The sequence below is a fragment of the Chroicocephalus ridibundus genome, chromosome 12 (genome assembly GCF_963924245.1).
Source record: "Chroicocephalus ridibundus chromosome 12, bChrRid1.1, whole genome shotgun sequence".
NCBI classification, from domain to species: Eukaryota; Metazoa; Chordata; class Aves; order Charadriiformes; family Laridae; genus Chroicocephalus; species Chroicocephalus ridibundus.
The window spans coordinates 4,339,841-4,361,191 of NC_086295.1; the positions used below are offsets into that span (position 1 = coordinate 4,339,841).

At 49.7% G+C, this 21,351-nt stretch overlaps 1 protein-coding gene across 6 annotated transcripts; it reads right to left on the reverse strand.

Moving 5' to 3' along the window:
* Positions 1-66: 66 nt before the first annotated feature.
* Positions 67-21,089, reverse strand: TCEA2 (transcription elongation factor A2). 6 transcript variants are annotated; one of them, XR_010073026.1, is made up of 12 exons: positions 20,884-21,086; positions 17,657-17,719; positions 16,871-16,976; positions 15,332-15,422; positions 9,217-9,350; positions 7,722-7,778; positions 6,780-6,934; positions 6,294-6,440; positions 4,257-4,328; positions 3,543-3,643; positions 3,211-3,308; positions 67-3,023 (listed from the first exon to the last, which is right to left on the reverse strand). XR_010073026.1 is itself a non-coding variant. In XM_063349793.1 (12 exons), exons 4-12 carry the CDS (start codon positions 17,708-17,710, stop codon positions 3,635-3,637), a joined length of 825 nt encoding a protein of 274 aa, XP_063205863.1. In that variant the 5' UTR covers positions 17,711-17,719; positions 19,396-19,604; positions 19,695-19,790; positions 20,884-21,012; the 3' UTR covers positions 3,350-3,634. The 6 variants fall into 6 exon arrangements, 3 of the variants coding, with proteins under 3 accessions (XP_063205863.1, XP_063205862.1, XP_063205861.1); XM_063349793.1 differs by lacking the exons at positions 67-3,023; positions 3,211-3,308 and adding exons at positions 19,396-19,604; positions 19,695-19,790 and having other exon boundaries at positions 3,350-3,643; positions 20,884-21,012; XR_010073024.1 differs by having other exon boundaries at positions 67-3,308.
* Positions 21,090-21,351: the final 262 nt, after the last annotated feature.

Here is a 21,351-nt window from a genome sequence, read left to right on the forward strand (position 1 = left end):
TTTTTTTTTTTTCTAACGTTTTATTTTAAATGCTTTTTTTGGTTGGCTTTTACTGGGGGACTCGAGGGGCGGGAGGGGGGGTTTGACAAGTGTCTCTGTACATATAAAAACTCGTCAGGTTTACATCACTCCGTCTGTTTGAAGTGGCCCATGGGGGGGGCAGTGGTGCAGCCCCCTTTGTATTCCCAGCGGATCAGGGGGACAGTGCTGGGGCTGGATGGAGCAGAAGGCTGGCAACCCCCCCGCCCCCAGCAGAGACTCAGCCCCCCCCCATCTCCAAAGCTGCCTGAGGGGCTGTGGGGGGGCCAGAAGGGACGGTGGGGCCACGAGGATGTGCTCGGAGGGTGGGCAGGGGGTACCCGACTGCTGCCTCTTCCACCAGTCCCCATCGCACCGCTCCAGCCCTGGGACACCATGGGGTTGTCACCTCAAACCCAGAGCATCCTGTATCCTCACTTCACGGACCTGAAGGAAGGGGAAAACACACGTCTGAGCCGTGCAGGTATTATTTGTCCTCCTGCAGAGACCCCACAGGCACCAGGACCCCAAAAGCAAAGTCTCCCAGCTGGCCCATGCCAGTCCCACCAGTGGGGACAAACCCAGGGGTCTGCCCTGGTCCCTCCGGAGCAGCTTGGCACCGAGCAGGCAGGGCTCCACGCGGGCTGGGAAACATCGCAGGGAAGATCTATAACATCGGTGTGGTTTTGTATGGCACAAGGAATGGTTTACTGGAGCCCCAGCACCCAGATTTAAGTGCTTAGCGACATGGTTTAGTGATGGCTTTTGTCAGTGTTAGGTGGACGGTTGGACTCGATGATCTCAAAGGTCCCTTCCAACCTAGACAATTCCACGATTCTGTGATCTCCGCCAGCAGCTCCTGTCCTCCACAGTCAAACAAAGCCATCACCGGGGTCCTGCTGCAGAAAACCAACGCTCATCTTTGCTTTTCCTCACCCAGAGCAGCCCCTGGTTTCCTATTTATCTCCCCCTTCCCCTTCTCTTCCTCCCTTTCAAAGGAAAAAGAGCGAGCACTAGTTCTTTTTATTGAAGATATTTTTTAAACAAAAAGAAAAAAAAAAAACCCAAAAATTTCTCTCAGCTTCTTTTTTTTGTTTGTTTCCTTCCTCGTGGCATGACTGTGTGGAAATCCATGTCAGTAAATTTAGTTTTGTTTGCCACGCTGGAAATAACAGTTCAAGAAAATGTAGTTTTGAGAGAGACCAGAGATAGTCATTTGTTGAGGAATGCTGGTATTGTTATTATTTGGTGGTTGTTGGCAGGTTTCCCCCCCTGCCAACCCCTGCGCGAGTGCGGAGCCTGCACCACCGCAGCATCCCCCCCCTGCACCGGGGAGGGTTTGGGTGTGGGTGCTCGCTTTGCTCTGGGAGGAAAGGAAATGTCCCAAGGGCTGGGGCTGAGCATCCCTGGAGCCGTTGAGGAGCGAGACAGGCGGGTCAGAGCCTCTCTGCACATCACCTCAGCCCAGGGAAGCCCGCTGCCATCTAATAATGCACTCTTAGTCCTAATCCTAGCATTTTTTTACACACTTGTAAGTGAATCTGCGCCTCCAAGACACCTCTTTATCCAGCAGCTTTCCCCTCACTCGCTCTTCCTTGCCGTTACCCCGGGAAGTGGCACAGACAATGGTTTGAGGGGCTGCTCCTGCTCGGGACTCTCCTAAATTCAGGATTGTCAGCAAACGGTACCCAAGCCCAGTTACCCTCCTTACAGAAGGAGAAAGGCAACAGCAGCTGGCACTGAGCTGGCTCCTGTTCACAGCGCACGAGGCGGTGGGCCTCGGCCAGCTCAGGGTCCAGATCCTGAAGGGTTTTGTTTTTTTTTTTTTTTTCTTTTAAGCATGACTGCGAGGACACTCACTCTTCCCTCCCAAGCCTGGCTTGAATAATCCCCTTCGCCGCAAAACTCGTGAGGCTTAAACGAGTTGTCAGCATCTTTGAATCTTTTCCTTCTTGGGAGACTTGGCTGCACCGCGTAAAGTGAAAGCCCTGAGCGAAGGATGCTGTTGGGATCCCTGCCTCCGGAGGAGCACAGCCCTCAGAGGGGCTGCGAGCACGTTCCCTGCTGCTTTCATGTGGCTGCTTACTCCTCTCTAAACATCTCCAAGGTCTCTGCTGAATGTCTGCTGTCTGGCATGCTGAAAAGCCAGTGGAAATACTTGTTTTTCACTCTGGAACAGGGGAGCGATGCCATAGATGTGACTGCAAATGCTCCTGCGCTGCTTGTCAGCGCAAGAGCTGCAGTGCAGAGGACTTCTCTCGAGCGGCCTCAAACTCAGAGGCTTACTGGGGTCCCCCGAATGCCGCACCACCCCAGTTAAAGGCTAGGAAAAGAAAAGAAGAGGGATTTTAAGTCTCAGGCTGAAAGCTGTTGCGAGGACAGGCAGAATTTCTCCACCAGGTTCTAGCTGCCTCCCAGAAAGAGCCTGATCCTGCAGGTCCCCCTCACAGGGTCACGTTTGCAGAGGTGGCGACTGAGGCTTTCTTTGCTACTAGCTCCTTTATCTCACCCCTTCCAAGCACTAGCTCTGAGCTCACTTCAAACCTCATCCGTTTCTGGAGCTACACGCTAACAGCTGCCACTGATATCTGTAATCCCTACCTCTTCCAGGTCCAAGCTTCTGGAAAGTTTCCTGTATTTGCAGCATTTCCCCTCCTCCTGAGCCTCTCTGGCATGTCCCTCTGAAAATTCCAGCTGCCCTTCAGCCACCAAGCTAAGAGCAGAGCACACACAAGCAGGAAAGCACCTGGGACCCCCTTTTAACGCTCCCACTGGATTCCCTCCACCTCTTTTATTGATGGCTTCTCCCTGTATCAAGATCAGCCTTGCCTGGGCCGAGGACACCTTCCTCCCTGCCCTGCTCCCCCAAACCAACCATTTGGGTCGGGTTTTTGTGGCTGGTGTCACCCTGCGTTCAGCCTGTTACAACCTGGGTGGCACATTCTCATCTCGCAGCAGCCGGTGCTGTTGGCATTTAAAGGCCTGAGACAACAAGGCGCACGCCCCTGCGAAAACAAATCAGTGCCGTCAAGATGGAAAGCAGCATCTGATCTGGGCCCCAAAAGCCATGTTCCATCAACAGGTCTCCTCAGGCAGGTGAGGAAGACCAGTACTGCCCACCCAGCCAGCCCAGTGTTTTAGATTTCATGAGTTGACTAAGAACAAGCCATCATGCACCGAGGGGGTACCTACAAGCGGCTTCTCGCTTTCTGGTGGTCCAGGCACTGTTCAGTCCTCTTCCATCTGGACACTCTCCGTCCGTCAAGCTCCCATGCCGCAAAAGCAAAGCGCTGCACGCACACAGTTCAAATAAAAGTCAGAAAACTGACAAAAATGTTTAATATTAGTTTTGAAAGAAAAAAGTGACCATACTTGCTTAGATGAGAAAATAACGACTAAGTGTGTTTAAGTGAGCTCTCCTGCCAACCTGTCAGCCCACCGCTGTGGCTCTCCACCGAGGCCCAGGCGGAGAGGGAGAGGCCTCCCCGCCGCTGCTCGCTCAGCGCGTGACAATGCAAACTCACTTGGGACACAATACACAATGGCCGCGGGTGCTGGCGTATGGAGGTTGCGGTCTGATCTGCGTTTGGCTGCCGCTCTCGGGACACGGCACATATCAGCAGAACTGCAAGAGAAGGGAGTTTAAACCCCAATTAGAAGGTTTAGAACTGCCAAGGGGAGTTGTGGGTCATGCGTGTGCTGCCTAGAAGACTGTTATCCGGGTGATGGTCTTGTTTCTGAAGCTGGCAAGGGCTTGGGGATTCTGCAGAGGCAGGGCTCAGCCCCTGGAGCAGGGGGCAAACAGAGCTCCCGTCGGAATCTCTCAGCTGTGACTCTTTGGCACTTGGTAGCCATTTCTGCTCGCCATTGACCGGGAGATTTCTGCTCACCCCCGAGCTCTGTGCGCAGCATAAAAGAGCAGTTTTAAAATCCTGAATGTCATCACCACTATCTCCCGGGGGACAGAGGGAGCAGGGAAAGCACTGTGAAGCTGGTCATGGCAGAAGAGGGGACGTGAGGAGGGAGGCAGGGAATGCAAAAGTGAGACTCGACCCCAGCTTGTCTGCAGAGATGGGATGAACCCAGGAGCTCTTCCCTCTGCGCTGGGAGGAAAGATCACTTGCTAGAGCCAGTCGGCGTTTGGCAAGCCCCTCTGAGGGCAGCAGCTAAGCATCTGCAGCATCGTGGGTGCAGCACCCTAACACCCCTCAGTGCCAGTAATATCCTTGGTGCGCTACCTTCCAGCGATTCCCACACTCGTTGCACACGACGAAGGTGGTCATGGGCTCATCGGAGCTGCGCGTCTGCACCTGGGGGAGGACACGAGAGAAATGAGAGCCGAGCACATCGCGCATAGCCCCGTGGGGGTTCACGGGGAGCTCCTTGTCCCTCTGGCCACCAGGGAGTCACATGCTGGGGGTCACATTGTCAGAAATCAATGAGACACCGAGCAAAAGGAGCTTCCCTGTAAAATGAGTCTGGTTGCTTTACACGCAGATATACACCTCTCTCTCTGTGTGTGTGTGTGTATATATATATGTATATATATAAAACCCCTCTTCTAGCCTGACACTACCTGGAATGACATGTTTTGGGGCAGCAGATTCCCCCCCTCACCCCCTTTGCTGCCCAAACCTTATGGGTGGCTCTGGAGGTGGACATACCCACAGCCGGTCCCTCCCCGTGCTGTCCCCCAGGAAGGGATAGAGCTGGCGGTGAGGAAAACAAACCCCTCAGCCCATCAAGCACGTGTTCCACAGCGACATATAAAAAAGCACTCAAGCCATTCTCTTTTACAGTCCAGTCCTATGTCCCGGCCTCACAGGAACATGCTCTGGGTTACCAGGTTCTGCACATTTCCAGTCTGTTTTGTATTTGAGCCATTAAGAAACTCTGATATTTAACCCAGATGTGGCTGCTGCCTCTGACCAGCTCTTGCCAGAAACACATACTTTGCTAAAAAAAAAAAAATAATCAGATTTTCATGGCATTTGAATACCACAAGGCAGATCTGTGCTGAAAATACTGGCACTCCCTGTGCAAGTCAGGCAGCAGAACTATGTCAAGGGGTAATTACGGTGATCTACATGTGTAATTACCCAATGTGCAAGGTCACAGTATTTGCATGATGCAAATTAAGCATGTTTTGCAAGCATGCTGGATAGCTAAATTCTGTAACTCTCACACGACATTACTGCCTGGCTTCGAGCGCTTTCATAAATGCCAGTTCATCCACTTGGCACAACATCTCAGTCACCAAACAGTGATTTCACTGGAAAACTAATAAAACCGGAGAAAACCCTCTGATATTTCTGTTTCGAAGACGCTGCCGTCACCTGCCCCAATTCCAGACAGTCGGAGTCCAGCCCACTGCAGGTGGAGACAGGGACCCACGTGCCACCGAGGCCAGTGAGACAGCCCAGGCAGTGCTTCCAGCTGACTTACTGGGAGGCACTGGCGGAGCGAGGCCTCTCGCCCGAGCCAGCCTGCGGGATGCAAGACTGCGGCTAAGCCAAAGGAAAATCCCTGGTCAGCTGCCTGGCTCTCATCTGCATTTGCATGTCCCATCCAGGCATACGCAGGAGTTTCGCTCGGCACTTGCACACGCAGTTTGTGCACACCCACTCAGTAGCAATTGCGTGGCTGCTGCTGCATTTTTGGGTATCTGCACATTCTAAAACACTGACTCACAGCAAAGGCACATTTATCTCCAGATGCCTGGTGCAAACATGGGAACTAAAAAGCACTGGTAATGTGCAAGGCTTCCAGCAGCTGTCCATTGAGAAGAAAAATCCCCTCTGCCTGCTCACATCACTGCTTCGTTTATTCCTCATGTTTCACCTGTTTCATGCTGATTGATTTTAAGTAAGTTGGGATTTGTCCAGCCACAGCTTACCTACTCTGAATTTGCACTTTTAATACCATCAACGTGCCTGCCTCGGTTTCTGCAGTCTCTCTTCTCTACACCACCCACTCCTTTCTTGTCTGAATCCCCACATTCCCAGCACCTGCTTTCAATGTGCTGCTCGAAAGCTTCCTCGGTGCCGCACAACCCCTGCTCTTGTACAAACGGGCCACAAAAAAGTTACACAAGCTCCAAGGAAAGACGTGTGCAAAATCACCACATTTTAGAGAGCCTCGAGTGTACAAAAAGGTTCTCTCCACCAGTGGCAAAATTTGGGCCTGTCGCAGAGCAGTACGAGCGCGTGACCATGGCAGATCGTGTCCTCTGCAGAGGTCAATGGCGCGGAGGCTGTAGGAGCAGGAAGACTAACCTGGGTGTAGGTACAGTTCTTCTTCTTGCACTTCCCACAGGTGAAGAGGTCGGTCTGCGTCCCTCCTGTCTTGGCCATCTGATGCTCCCGGATTGCTTCTTTCGTCATGGCTTTTCTGATCTCCTTCAGCTCGTTACTGGCCATTTCCTTCCAAAAAAAGCAATAAAGTCACATCTGTCCAGTTTTACCACCACACCCACTACAGTGGAAAGAGTTAACAGAACAGGGTGGCCTAAGAGACAGGTATTACTACAGAAAGCAGTTCATTCCTGGTTTCTGGTTCATAACTAGGCCCCCGTGATGACCTGAAGGCCCAACAGACTACTCTCCACATCGCAAACCCCATTGCTAGCTCGCTCCCCGTGCACTGTGGCAGCGGCTGCTGAGAAACCTGTGACCGTGGCAGCAGACCAGCCCCTTGCTTCAAGCTGAACCACAGGACACATCCCCTGTAAGAAGCAAACCCGGTTCCTCAGGTTTCCTCACCTCCGAGGTCATCACTGCGATCTGCTCGGGGGTAATCACCCCACACAGCACATTCTTTTTCAGCTCAGGATTTTTGGAGTCCTTCAGATTCGAGATGCGGCTCCTCACTCGGTTTTTGTATTTCATGTCGGTGTTCTTGACATCTTGGTATATGCGTACACGGCAGTCAAGGAGTTTACAATCAACCCAGAGCCCTCCAACCACTTTCTACGCTGCTTGTGAGTGGCGGGGAGCGTTACCCGCTGCCAGGACACAGGTGAGGGTGCCGGGACCCAACGGCAGTGTCTGCTCTGGGAGGTCAACACTGGATTTGAGAGCAGGCGCATACAATCCCAGAGCCCAGGGGCTTTCACTTCTGGCTTTTTCACTCTGCTGGAAATAATCTTTACTTTGTTATGTTCAGGTTCTTCAACCCGCTCTTTCTCTCAGCCGGGTAGCCACAAAACCCTCCACTAAGAGGCCAGCTGCACCTCCAACCCCACAGCCCCCAAACCAAGCAAACTCCTGCCTTATTTCAAATGGACATAAAGCTTGATCCTCATTGCGCCACCCTTCCCATTGCTTTTGGCTTTATCAGCACACTCTCCTCAACAGGGAGGCACAAGGAATTTGCATGTATTTGGAAGCAGAGATGAGCGCAGGAAATAGCATTTGGACGGGAAGGACAAACTGGGCATTACACTCCATTACGGCGCGAACAAGGAGGAAATAACCGTGTCTATCACACCAGCAAGGGGTGTGCCCTGAGCTCCCAACACCACACCGGTGGTTCCTTAGTGACCCAGGACTCAGCCGAGCAGAGCTGGAACCAGACCCAGAACCCGGACAAGAGGAGGTGCAGCAGAACATTCATACAAAGAAAGACTGTCCCATTTTTTTCCTCCAAGCACATTAATTTCATGGCCTGCAGGCCCTTGAGGACGCCCCGTACAGTAAGGATATATTCTTCAATCTGGGCTGCTATGTGCTCACAGTCGGCGCCAATGGAAATATAGTCGTCTGTAAGACAGGAGAAACAGGAGGTCAACAGCTTCTAACCAGGCAAGGGGTCCCCAGGCTCAGGATTTCTGAGAGACAAATCTAGATAGTTTGCTATTTTGATTTACATGCTCTTTCCATCAAATGGCATCTTGGCCTTGGCTCTAGCTATCCTTGGACCCTTTTGAAAAGGGCAGTGATGAAAATAGACCCATCCAACCAGTCTATACCCTCTGCCTCTCTAGGAGGTGGACTGCACTAGACAAAGCTAACATGAACCTAGCCCTCAGAACACACGGTTTTCCAGTATATTCTTGGCATAGTTGAAATCAAACATACATAGGCAGGAATTGAGTCTCATCAGATATCCGCGTCAATGAGGAGCAGCTCTACTCAGACCAACAGTCTGGCAGGGCCCAACGGCATCAGTCAAGCCTTCATTTCTCTTCTCAGCTCAGGACTCTTCCCCTCCCCTCTCATTTCACATGCTTCTTTTTGCCAATTAAACAGCATCATATAGAATGCAATAACTGCCATGAGTTTGGACACCGGGTATGGTAACACCATAGAGCAGGGAACAGGGATAAGCTTTGCGAAAGACTCACGGGGACTATTTCCCAGACTTCATATGGAAAGGCTTTTTCTAAGAGTTATACAAAGTATTTAATGCAGCATATATGAACACATGCGCGCACACAGAAAGGCTAGAAATAAAGACTTTGTGAACTTCTCCATCTGCTGTCTACATTCCTTGGCTCCAAATTAATAAAAAACTCTGCAGTGCTTCGGCCCTAATTTTCCAAAGGGATCTGCAACTTGGACACAAGCATGTGCTCAGCCTGAGGTGTTTAAAATCTGACTTTCAGAGATGCTGAGCACCTGCAGTTGCCTCTCATTTGAGATGGCACAGTCTGAGTGCAAGAGACCTATTCCACCCCAGATCCAGAGGACCACGGTATTTAAGGGGCTCCAGCCTGCAAAGGCAGGGGAGCGTAGGAGCAGATGGTAACTGGCATAAGCCCCACTACCGACAAATTCCAAGTATTGAGTTACAGCTTCATTTTGTGCCCTAAGGGTAAGCAGAGATTACAGCTTTGTTTTCCAGCAATCAGACAAGACTGAGGCCTAGAAAGGGAAGCAAATACCTGCACACCTGAAGATGAAACTTCTGGCCAGACCACCACAGGCTGCAGAGCAGAAGACCCCACGTCCTTAACAGCCACTGCCTGACACATTGCCACTTTATAGCAAGCGCCTACAAACACTGCAACACCGCCTGGTCTGATAAAGGGGTGACCACTGGCAAGACCGCGCCGATGGCAATAATCCCTTGACAAGGCTCCTACAGAAGAGCATGTCCAAGAGGAACTGGCGCTGACCTACATGCAGAGGTCTCTGTCAGAACACACCAGGAGCTGTGCAGCCCTTCAGGCAATGGAGTGTTTCCCCCAGCGCTCACCATCAGCCTGTAGAGCTGTTGTCAGCATTTCTCTGCATTTGTTGCGGACTGCATCGCAGGTGACGGGCGCCGGAGGGAAGGTGGTGATTTTGGGAGTGGTCGGAGTCTTCGGAGGCTCCTGCCTTTTGTTGGAGCTAAAAGAGAAACTTCACCTGTCAGAATGTCTCAGTTCGGGTCACTGAGAGCAGAGAAGGGATCAGCAGGTATGTGGCCAAGCATCCTGTTAATCATAATACAAAACCAGTCAGAGGAAAACAGTGCACAGACACATGCCCCGAATCAGCATATAGTGCAATACAGCAACCAACACCATCAACCCAGACACGAGCTCTCCTGCAGACTCTGCTGGCTGCAATCAGAGGGTTAATCCACGAAGCGGGCCTGCCAAGCAACTTCTGTTATCGAACACGTATCACAGCTGCTGCACCACTGGGCATTAAGTGAAAATATTATGAAGCTGTTGGACACCATCAGTAACTCAAATATAGTCAGGACTTCCCAAGACCATCAGCACTCTCTCAGCCCGGTAGCGTAGCGCAGCACACAGATGCTTGGTACTTTTACAGATGCAAAGTCCATAACCGCTCTCAGCAGAAAGGGAGCAGAAGCCACCGCTAAGGTCAATCTCAGCAGGTGCTGGAGCTGGTTCTTCATCTCTCGTCCAAGATGTCATCATCAGGAAAGAACAAAAAAGCACTCTAGCTCTCTGTAGCCAACAAGGAGTGCAGCACGCTGCCTTCTGGGGCAGAAATCAGAGGAGCCTACACTAGCCCCTTCAGAAGAAGGCACTGCCGTGCTACGAAAAAGAAAGAAAATGGCTCTTTCAGCTCTGATATTACAAAAACCCCAACAACAAAGCATAACACCTGAGAGGATCTTCCTTTTTCCTGTAATCTGGACAAGACTCTCTGATTATTCATCTCACAGATCACCCCTACGCAGCCACACATGGCTCACACAGGTGCCAGGCTGCCAGAGGACTAATAAATACTGCTTCACTCACAAAAATAACTTCATTTCCACCTGCAATCAATCACGGGCACAGGCAAGGGAATGCAAACACCTGCCTGCTGTGGCTGCCTCAGTCGGGTCACCTGCGAGGGGAGCTGGCTGCAGAGACCCAAGGTGAAGAATCACACACCGCTGCGGGGTCTGCGTGCCACGGGGGGAACCTCACTGAGCAGCTCAGCTGGGTGTACACCCACGGCATTGAAGACATCTTGCCCACAAAGCCTAACATCTGCGCATAGAGCTAGCCCTGCAAAAACTGCCGGTAAAAGATTTGGGCTATTATGATTCCCAGATGATTTTATAGAGCTTTTTTTTTTCACCCCTTTCCTTAAATCTAGGCAGCAGAACAGCAAATTTTTCAGCAGAGATTGCTCTGACTTTGGTGTTTGGGCCATAAAATGCACTGTATTTATGGCCAATGCCTGGTAAAATGAATGCAGTAAGAGACAAAGGAAAAAAAAAAAAAATGAAGAAACCCTGATATTTCACCCATGCTACACTGGCTACATCTCCTTTAAGATCCAAGTGGCTTGACAATTGCTTTTAAGCTGGGTCACTACTGCCAGTTCTTTGCCATCAAAAATAAATCTGTTATGAACAGGCACTTCCACTACACTGTCCTGGAAGGGATTAGTCAGCCCACAGAAAAACAGCGCTAAGCTGAAAACCTTCCGAATCTGCTGCTGTACAAACTGAGCCAGACAACTTCGGGGACTTATCCTGGGAGACCCTGCTGCTGCTAAGTTCAAATCCAGTCTGGCTCTTCTGTGCCTCAAAGCCTGTAGATCGTCATTAGGGCTACCGGATTTCCACAGTTCAAAATCTCCCCCAGCCCTTTTAAGAAGCACCCACCAATGCACCTTCAAAATTGTTCGGCTCAAACTGCAGCAGCCGATTAATTTCTTGCTCAGATAAAATACATGCACTCTACGAGAGAGATTATATTGTGAGCTTACGGTGTTTCTCTTTGACCAGTAGCTGAATAAAAACACTCTTTAGCAGCTAGTTTTACTGGTCAGTGCTACAGGAGGCTATTAAGGAATAGATTTGTGTCCAAACAGCTCAAAACATTCAATAGGATTTACATTGCACATATTACAAAAAGAAAGAATTTAGCTTGCAAATAAACAACGAGATGACCTTCTCCCATCTGGGATGTACAAATCACCATCAGGTACTTTTGTGCTTAAGCAGCTATGCACAGATTCCAGGCAGCGCACACGGGGGTGTACGTAGCAAAGCATACACAACACAGGAATAACTCATTTAAAAAAAAAAAAAATCACAGCTGATCATGTTGCATAAAACCTTTTGGAAAAATGAGACTTCCCAAAGGACAAAGGCAAAAAGCCTAGAAAACGTACCTACAACAAAAGGAAAGACTGAAGGAATTGGGAGCGGTTTGCAGCAGGGAAGACTTAGAGGAGACGAGTCCTGAAATACTGGAAAACTTGTTACAAAGGAGGACAGTGGGAAACATCCTCCATACTTCCTAAAGGACAAAAGCATGAAGAAATGGTCTTAGCAAGACAGGTTTTGACTGAGAGCAAGTTTCAAACTGTAAAGGTGAGTTATGAATTAGAAGATGCTGCCAAGGGCAGCTGTGGAAATGTCTTACCCTGCGGTTTTTTGGTGTTGTCAGAAAAGAGCTTAGAGAAAGGCCTGTCAGGGAGAGCTTGGGCAGAGGTTGTGCTGTCCTGGGAAGGGGTGGCAGGAGAAGCTTCCCTGAGAGCTCTTCCCGCTTTAACTTTTATCTCATTTTGCAAGCAACAGTGACACTAAGGTCTCCCAGAGCAAAGCACTGCGTGTGAACCCTCAACACTGACCGTCACATTCAATGCTTAACATCAGCTCTTTAAACTAATATTTGCACAGGTAACGCTTCATTTTCTGGAAGGTTCTATCTACAAATGCCATTGACTTAAATATTTGTATGTTTATTTGCCAGAGGTGGAAGAAAAGTTAGACAAGATGCATGGTTATCCCACTTCTGTTAGCTGATGAGTAAAGACATATTCGCCCACATACACATACATGTCATACATGCCCTGAGATGACAACTGATCGCTCACAAATTAGATGAAACAGACTTCTCAGCCATTCCAAAACCTGTACAGAAAGTTATTTATTAAGCTTTAGAAGTGAGTTTCTAATTAGAACAGCTGGGAAATAGACCTCAAACACACCTAGAAGGCTTACTTCAGGAAATCCTTGTGGTTCACACTGTTCCTGTTCAACAGGAGAAAGAGCTTGTAAATCTATCCGGGCAGCAAAAGTTTATACGTGAAAAAGGCTACACTGGAACAAAATGGTGGCAAAGCAACAGCCAGGGACTGCAAGCAGAACTCAGGGTAGCACTGGAAGAAAATCCCACGGAAGAGCTGAATTCAGGCCACAGATCCAAAACCTCCTAATAAAGGCAGTTTAGAGTATCCTGGAAAAGAAAAAGCTCATGCTGCCAGAGACAGAGAAACATTAGACATAGCCCATTAAAATGTACTACACTAATGGTCTAAAATACTACAGCACAACAGAATATGCTTTGGATTACAGTAATGCAGTGTGTAACTACACAGGTGCCAGCTCCACGCTGGCTGGCTCGGAGCCTTCAGGTCTCGCAGTGCTCGCTCTCTAGTCACTACAGAGGGATTTCTACATCTGTGTTCCAGAAAGCAAGACGTTTCAGGCCAAGAGCTATTCAAGTATTTCTCCCTGACAGAAGAGGAAGGCCTAGCCAAAACCTATCAGACTAAGTGGCTGAAATATCTGAATACAAGCTGATCTCTTTGGTGTCTTGAGAGCAGCCTCATCTGAACCAGCTATCGCACACTGAGCAGCTAGTCAGACTCCCTTCATCACAGCCCGTGCGTCGAAGAACAAAGACTCTTTGCTGCTAATAAATTATATTTTTTTTTTGTCAAGGCAAGATTAGTAGTTTATTTTGCAGCACTGGAGAATAAGCATTCTTGTCTCTGTAGAGAGCCTGGCTCAACAGACTGACACCAGCAGCTAACCACCTCTGCCTGTCTATGCTAGGCGATTTAATCCATTTGCTTCTGTTTATCCTGCACAACCAAGGGGATGCTTTGCCATTCAGAAGATGGAGGCTGAATACACAGCGAGAGCAACAAGGGAAAAAACCAAACCTGCAGTAGCTGCAGCACATCCTCAAAGCACAGGGGAGGGTTAGCAGCCCAAGCCAGAAAGCTCCACTCTACATACCCCCTGATAACTGTCCAAAAGCAAGGAGACAATGAGGTGTTGCCTGTCTACCTACAGCCAGGATCCTATTCCAAGTGAAACCACTACAAGCCTCAGCCTTCAAACAAGATGTCGTAGCAGGACCTGCTAGTTTTGTTCTTGAAGTATCTACTGCCACTGTGCCCAGGGAATACCCCACACTTCCTTCCCTCCAGGCTCCACATTCCCCAAGGTCAATTTTCCAAAGGTTAAAACAGAAGCTTCCCTTTTTCTTTGAACCGCAATACTACTTCCTAGAGTGAGGAACACATGTCTTCTTTCCCCACCAGGAACAGCCAACAAGTACCTCCACACAGGCTTCTGCCCTGACCCTGGAGGGAAGTCTGCCTCCCCTTACCAGTAAGGGCACACGCAAAGGCTCTTGTCCATAGAATCACAGAATGTGTTGGGTTGGAAGGGACCTCTAAAGGTCATCTAGTCCAACCTTCCTGCAGTAAGCAGGGACATCTTTAACATGATTGACTCAGTTCCTACCCTCATCAGCCCTACAACTGATCCTCCCCGTGTCCACACCCTGGGGAAGGCAGCGCCAGTCTGCACTTGAGAGTGTAAGGACCATGAAGAGAAGGTATTTGCATCACAAGGATGGTGATACTGCTCAGATCAACTCTCAGCTTACAAAGCAATCCCTTCTCCTATCACTGACTGCTCTTTGGCTTCCAACCCTCAGCTCTCCTCAGTAGGGCAAAAGGAAACAGCACAGGGGAGACTCCATCCTACTGCTTTTATCCTGTACCACTGTCACACACCAGACCGCCACTGGATGCGTCATACACACAAATCTAGACAGCCCAAGCTCCCATGTTGCACAACAAAATTCAATTCTGGCTGTGAAGTCTCCCCAATACTACTTCCAGTTCTTTTTCATATTTTATGGAAGTAACATACAATCAAAGATGCCTGTCAAAGTTATGTAGCTCAGCATCAGCAGCAGCTTTGTGTAGAACTGCAAAGGCTCACACCAAAGCGTGAGAGATCTGAGCAAAAAAGGAAAAGCAAAGTGTAGTGTGACAAAAAAGTGACCAGAGACACACTGCAATCATGGAAGAGCCTGCAAGCCAGCAGGACTGTAGCCTTAATACTCTAAATCTTCTGGCAAACTTGGGAAATTGGCTAAATCACTTGAGGGTCAAACCTATGAAGCACAAACCCTCCTGGGATGTGAGGCTGAGAGAAGTCTCTCGCCTCTGGAACAAAGCTTTAAATCGCGTTTGCCCCCTCCCCTTTGATCACCGCCTCCACTCCACGGCTTGGCAAGCGCAGCCGCAGACGGTGGAAAGAGGACCGTTCAAGGCCTGGCAAGAAGCAAGCGTGCAGCAGACCTGCCAGATGGGTGGACATCAGTCCAGAGGGAAAAAGAGGACTTCTGCCAGGACTTGTCAAGGACAAAGAAATGGAAGTTTTACTGTAGTGATGTATGAATCAATCCCATCCATCACCTGAGATTGCAAAGGCCAAAAATAATCTTCATTCTAAGGAGTTCAAAGTTAGAAATAAGCAAAAAATCATATAAAAATGCAACACACACAAAAAAGAGACAAATGTTTTACTAATAGAAAAATCAACACATAACCAAGAGTAGAAAAGCACGAAGTAAGATGTGAATAAAATCAAAAAACTCACTAAAGCCATCGTATTTTGTAGATGTATATTTCTGCATTAGAGTTTATTAAAAAACCCACACAGATCACCTCTGAAGAAGCCTACACTTCTGGTGTTTCTGACCAGGAATATGACTACGCAAAATTTCCAACTCGGACACTTAAAAATGAAGATGTATATCAGATGCCTTAAGAAAATTCAAATTCTGTAAGAGTATCATCTTTACTCAAAGGGAAGTTACCTTTGGTCTCTTGAGTTACCAGTCTCCTTCGAGGAAGATGTTGGCAAGGACAGGCTTTTCTTTTTCTCTTCACTTTTTTCCTCAGAAGCATCTATATTCAAAAGAAGAGAAATGGATGCTAAAGGGTTCAGAACTGGTCTTTATGCTACAACCCTGCACGCAATAATCAATGTCTTAAGCTACACAGCATTGGCCTAAGGCAAGTTATTATTGCCCAAAAGGAATCAGGAGAAAGAACGCCTTTATGGCCTCCCATGCTTTCCAACAGGCCTTTTCCTTACCTCTAAGTAGAAACTAATTCAAACCAAAGCTTTCCTCATTAAAGAGCAATCACCTTCCCTGCCTAGGAGATAAACTTCCTCACAAGACATGCCCCATCACAAAAGTTTCTTTCAGAGACACCCTGGCTGCCGGGTACAGGTTAGATCAAGTTCTCTAAAGCACCACTAAAAGCAGCATTTCCAGCCAACAACACCCGAAGGGCCAGTACGGGCTAGTCCTTCTGGGAATACAACTTCTAGTGTTTCCCAAGTGCTGTTGGAAGCCAATAGCACAACCCTGGAGAGGACTTTCATCACACTGTAGAACAAGTTTGACACAGAGGTAAACTGTCTCAGCCTAGGCAATACACATCCACCCTAACTTGGAAGTGACGGGCCGGCCAGGGCAGGAAAACAGTGCTTCTAACACTCATTTAGCCCTGGGGTGCAGACTAGAGCCAGCCGCACAGTTCACTTTGCCTCGAACACCACCTGGCTCTTGTTCTTTTTACACACAGCTGCCCAAAAAAAAAAAATCTGTTTAAAGAATAAGGAGTGTTTGAATTTTGCATTGGGGCACTTTGCACTAGCAGAGTGGGAGACACGCAGTCTTCCTCGCAGGAGGACACAGGCAGAGCTGCCCTTCCAACCTCAGGGCTGCAGATGCCTCATTCTTTTATCACAAAGGTAACCTCTAAGACCATATTTGTCATCCCTAATTTGACATCAGTTTGTGCTATATCAGCATTAAAATTCCTCAGACAGAATTAGAAGCTTCTGCTTCTCAGTGTTCATCACCATGAAAGTCTTCCCAGCAGGAAACAGCCCGTGTAAATTTGTCTACAAGGTGTTAAACTGAGGTCCTTCTCCGACTCATCACCCAAAATGCATTCCAGCATTTCTCTTTCCGAGCCGTTGCACAAGGTTGACAGCACATGCGGTACTAATGTCACATAACACAAGTGGGGGCGGAGGGTTCAGAGTGTAGATATTATTTCTGCAAATCACACCGCTAATTATTATATGGACAGGTACACGTTAAGAATAGTCCTGAAGCTTACAATGCTCTTTCAAGGATGAGCTTGAAAAACAGGAGCTAAATCTAGGGGAATGCATGGTAGGAGACAAAACTTGAAAGACAGAGGGTGCAATTGTAAAAGCTGATTTGCTAGAATGTTCTATTCAGATCAATAGATAAGCTCTCCTGAGAAACCCAGCCTCTCGCTGAAGCCAGCTCCTTCACAGGTTGAATCTGACAGGAACATGCTGATTTTCTTACCTAGAAGTTTTTTCCAAGATTTGATGAGGGATTTGGCAAGCGCTATCACTTCTTCGTCTGTGCTCTGCTTTCTCAGTGCATTTACTGACATCCCGATGCGGGTGGACTGCAAGTGAACATTCAAATGAATCATTCAGGAACAGATTCGTTATTTGTTACTAACTGGAAATCAGAAATAAGCACAACAAAGTCAAAGTAATGAGCAAGATATGAAGTATTCAAGGACTTGCAGAATTATTATCTCCTTACAACTTTGGAAGAGCAAAATGCCATTCTCTTCTCCAGTTTACTCAAACCAATCAGAATCCAGACATGCAGTCACCCACAAATACCTTCTCCACACACTTACAACTGACACTCAAGCTCAGAGTGAAAAAAAAATCCAAGATGCATATCTTAATCTCTAAATTGTAATTCCATTCACACCTCCCCTGTGTCCTGAATACCACCATGACAAAGACTTACAGAACTTCTCCCATGACTGCCCTTTGTGTTTGCTACATTAATCTGGTCTTTCCTCTTTTTGAAGCCTAAGAAAGGATTTGAGCAGTTACTCACATTTGCCTCATCAGCTGCGCACAAATTTCAGGCAGCACATGGTGGCCCAGAGCTATTTAATTGCCAGTCCAAAAACCCTGGTTGAGTACCATTTTCTGGATTTCAAGTTTATTTTGATGCTTTGAGTGAGGCAAGAAGTGAGAGGAAATCAATATATTAAGTTTATTCAGACATTTTGAACCCATCCAGATGCAGACTTCAGCTTTTCACCCTAACTGTGCAACTCACCTGCAATAAGTCCAAAGTCATAGGCATACTTTTCAGTTCTTTCAGTAAATCCATTGCACCATCCTGGAGAAGAGAAGTGAAACAGAATGAGTGCCTCAGCTTTTAGCAAAGAAATGCAACAGCTTGGGAATAAATTCATAAAGTTGAATTTAAAGGCAAAAACCACCAACGAGCCTTCCCTAGAACGTCAGTAAGATTACTGCTGGGATTGCTGTTCTGGACAGTCGGTAGATCCTATGACGTGGAGGCACCTGAGATATTGGAACGGGCAAAACAGAAGAGCACTGGAGTGCCACAGATCTTTGCTGGTGTATGGTATAACTGCAGCATTAGCTCATTATCCTTACCTGGCAAGCTTAACATTTTTTAACACCTGAAAAATACACTCTGAACCACAACTGTCCCCTCGGCACACCACTGGGCTTGCAGGACTAATCCTACTATCGAACTCACAATTTTGGGGACCCTGATTATTGATATTAGTTCACAAGAACAATTTAGCTTAGCTGTAAGAACTTCAGTCACACACCTAAAGTTCAAAATAATTGTCCAGAGCAAAAGCCAAAAGTATCCTCTTTCTACAGCATGAAACTTCACGTAGCTGTTTCCTAGTTTTCGTATTAATACCCCACTGTGCTCAGGACAAGAGCTGATACCAGGAGCAACGCCATCACGCAGTGAAGCTGAAGAGCGGTTCACTGGAAACTCACTATATGAAGCTTCCTTGCATCAGCTCTGCATCCCAGAACCCAGATCCATAAAAAAACCAAACAACTAGGCAGTCTGTAAATACCTAAAATTGGTGGTCACTCAGAGAAATGGCATGGACGGAATCATAGAACCATAGAAACATTTAGGTTGGAAAAGACCCTTGAGATTATCGAGTCCAACCATCAACCCCACTCTACAAAGTTCTCCCCTACACCATATCCCCCAACACCACATCTAAACGACTCTGAAACACATCCAGGGATGGTGACTCCACCACCTCCCTGGGCAGCCTATTCCAGTGTCTGACCATTCTCTCTGTGAAGAATTTTTTCCTAATGTCCAGCCTAAACCTACCCTGTTGCAGCTTGAAGCCATTCCCTCTTGTTCTATCGTTAATGACCTGTGAGAAGAGACCAGCGCCAACCTCTCTACAATGTCCTTTCGAGTAGTTGTAGAGAGCGATGAGGTCTCCCCTCAGCCTCCTCTTCCTCAAACTAAACAGTCCCAGCTCCTTCAATTGCTCCTCCTAAGATTTATTCTCCAGGCCCTGCACCAGCTTCGTTGCCCTCCTCTGCACTCGCTCCAGCACCTTGATCTCTCTCTCGTATTGAGGTGCCCGTATTGAGAAGCACTAGTCTCCCTCCAGCAGCACACAGCCTGGAGCACATCCCTCTCCATTCAGCTGGCCCTTTCCTCCCATCCCCCTTCTATCAAACAAGGCCTTCTAGTGTTCACGTTTAACAGCTCATTTAAAACACCAACCACTCCAAGCCCATTTGCAGCACAAGACCTATAGAGCCTACGATTGTAGAGAAGCGAAGCAGCCTGCACTGACAGACCCTGTCCTCGCATCCCGTCCTCCCTACGCAGAAGGACCGTTTCCGATTCATCGCGGGATGCAATCCAGCAATCCAGCTGCCAGTGCCACCCTACAGAACAGATGCTGAGAAAGCCAAATCAAAGCAGAGTCAAAGCTTTCAGTGTGCACACAAGCAACTCACAACAGCATAAACCACGCATTACCATACCCAGAATGAGCGATTTCCCACTCAGGCAGTTTCACACCTTTCCGCTTCTCCAACAGCAAAACGGACTCCATTAAATCCAGCCCTTAACATAGTAAAAGACCGTGTGATTCCTGTCTCCATTATCAGAAACGGAGCCACTTGGCACAATGGCAGTAAATGGGGATCCACGAAAAAGCTAGAGCAACAAACAGGTACTCCAGGCAACCATCCTGCAGGAAGAGTTCACAAATTAGCCAATACACAATCACAGGATGGCTCAGTACCACACAAAATGCCAACCAAGAGGAAACATTGCATACCGCTCATTTAAGAAGCTGCCTCTTTCTCAGTGAAGCTTGGAAGCAAATTCTGCAAAGTTGCTCCTTTCCTATTTCAACAATGGCGTTGAAAACCTGCTGTCAGTGGGAACAGACATCACAGGCTGCGGTTTAGCCCAAAGACGCTTTCCTGGGTTGTTACAACAGCTACAAGAGTGCCAGTGCTCACCCCTATCCACAGCATCCAAAAGTTCACATGACAACTGCACCCAGCATCCCACCACCCAAACACCACACTCCCGAACCCCTTCTCCTCCTCGCCCATCACCTCCCGCTCCCTGCATCCTCCACGGCCCCAAAAGCCCTCTCCCCCACCCCAAAAAACACAGCCTACCTCCATCGCGTGACGGTGCGTGTACTCATACGCGCACCAACTGACATACCCCACGAGGCAGGCAAATACTTGCTACTGCCCCCCCCATGACAGTCACACGGGTTACAACCCACCCTGCGAGACCCCCAGGGTGCAGACAGCAGCAAGGCCAGCCCTCCACACCGGGAGGAGCGAGCAGAAGTGGTGCTTTCACGGGATGGGGATGCAGGAGGTAAATACAGAAGCGTTTGGGTTTGCTCTAGGGGCAAAACAGAGCCCCAGGCCAGCGGCGGGGGGATGCGTGAGGATCCCCCTCCCTAAAGGGCTCCCAAGGGGGGCAGGGGAGGGGGGCTGAGGATGCTCCCCAGGATGGGAACAACCCCGCAGGCCGCACAGGGTGAGCCCCAGGGCTGTGGGGCAGGGGGTGGGTGAGGCGTGGGGCGGAGGGCGCAGGTGGGGAGGAGGGGGGGAACATGGAGCCCCAACCCTCCCCCCAGTAACGGCCAGTGGGATGGAAGGGGGTGGATCCCACACCACCGCAACGGATGGGGAAGGGAGAGGGACCTGCGAGCCAGGTCTGGGGAGGGAAGCCCACCTTGATGGGGGTGGGGGGGCAAGCTTCTGCTCCACCACCATAACGGCTGCATAGAGTGGGAGGGACCCAAAATGGGGGAGCGGGAGGCCCCCCCTCCCCGGGGAAGGGGGAGGCCCCCTCACAACAGAGGGGCAGGAAGGTCCTACCCGAGGGGGACCCCGCGGAGAGGGAGGCCCCGGGTGCCCAGACCAGAAACCGAGGAAGGGGGAGCCCCCCCAGCCTCAGCCCAACCGGGCAGCGGGGGCCAGACCGCCGCCACTCACCGCGCTCTTCTTGGCCACCATTTTGTCCAGCCGCCTGGCGATGCGCACGATCTCCTCCTCCCCGCCCATGGCGCCGCTCCCCGCGGCGGCCGGTGCCGGGGAGGGCCGGGGGGGAGCTGGCGGCGGCTGCCCGGTGCCCACCACAGCCCCCGGTACCGCAGTCCGGGCGGGCGGCGCGCGGGGCACGACGGGAGTTGTAGTCGTCCAGGCGCCCGCCCGCCTCTCCCCTGCGCGCCGCCGAGCGGCCGGACTACAACTCCCGGCGTGCTCCCCGCCCGCCCTGCGCCGCCGCGGGGCACGCTGGGGGCTGTAGTCCGTCCCCTCGGGACTCGCAGGCCGCCGCCCCGCCGGCCCGCCGCCGGGGCTCGGGGGTCTCTCCCTCCCGCGGTGCCGTTTGAGGGTCTCCCCGAGCCAGCGGAGACCACACGCCTGTCCCCATCTGTCGTCGTGGCGGCTGAGCCAGGCCGG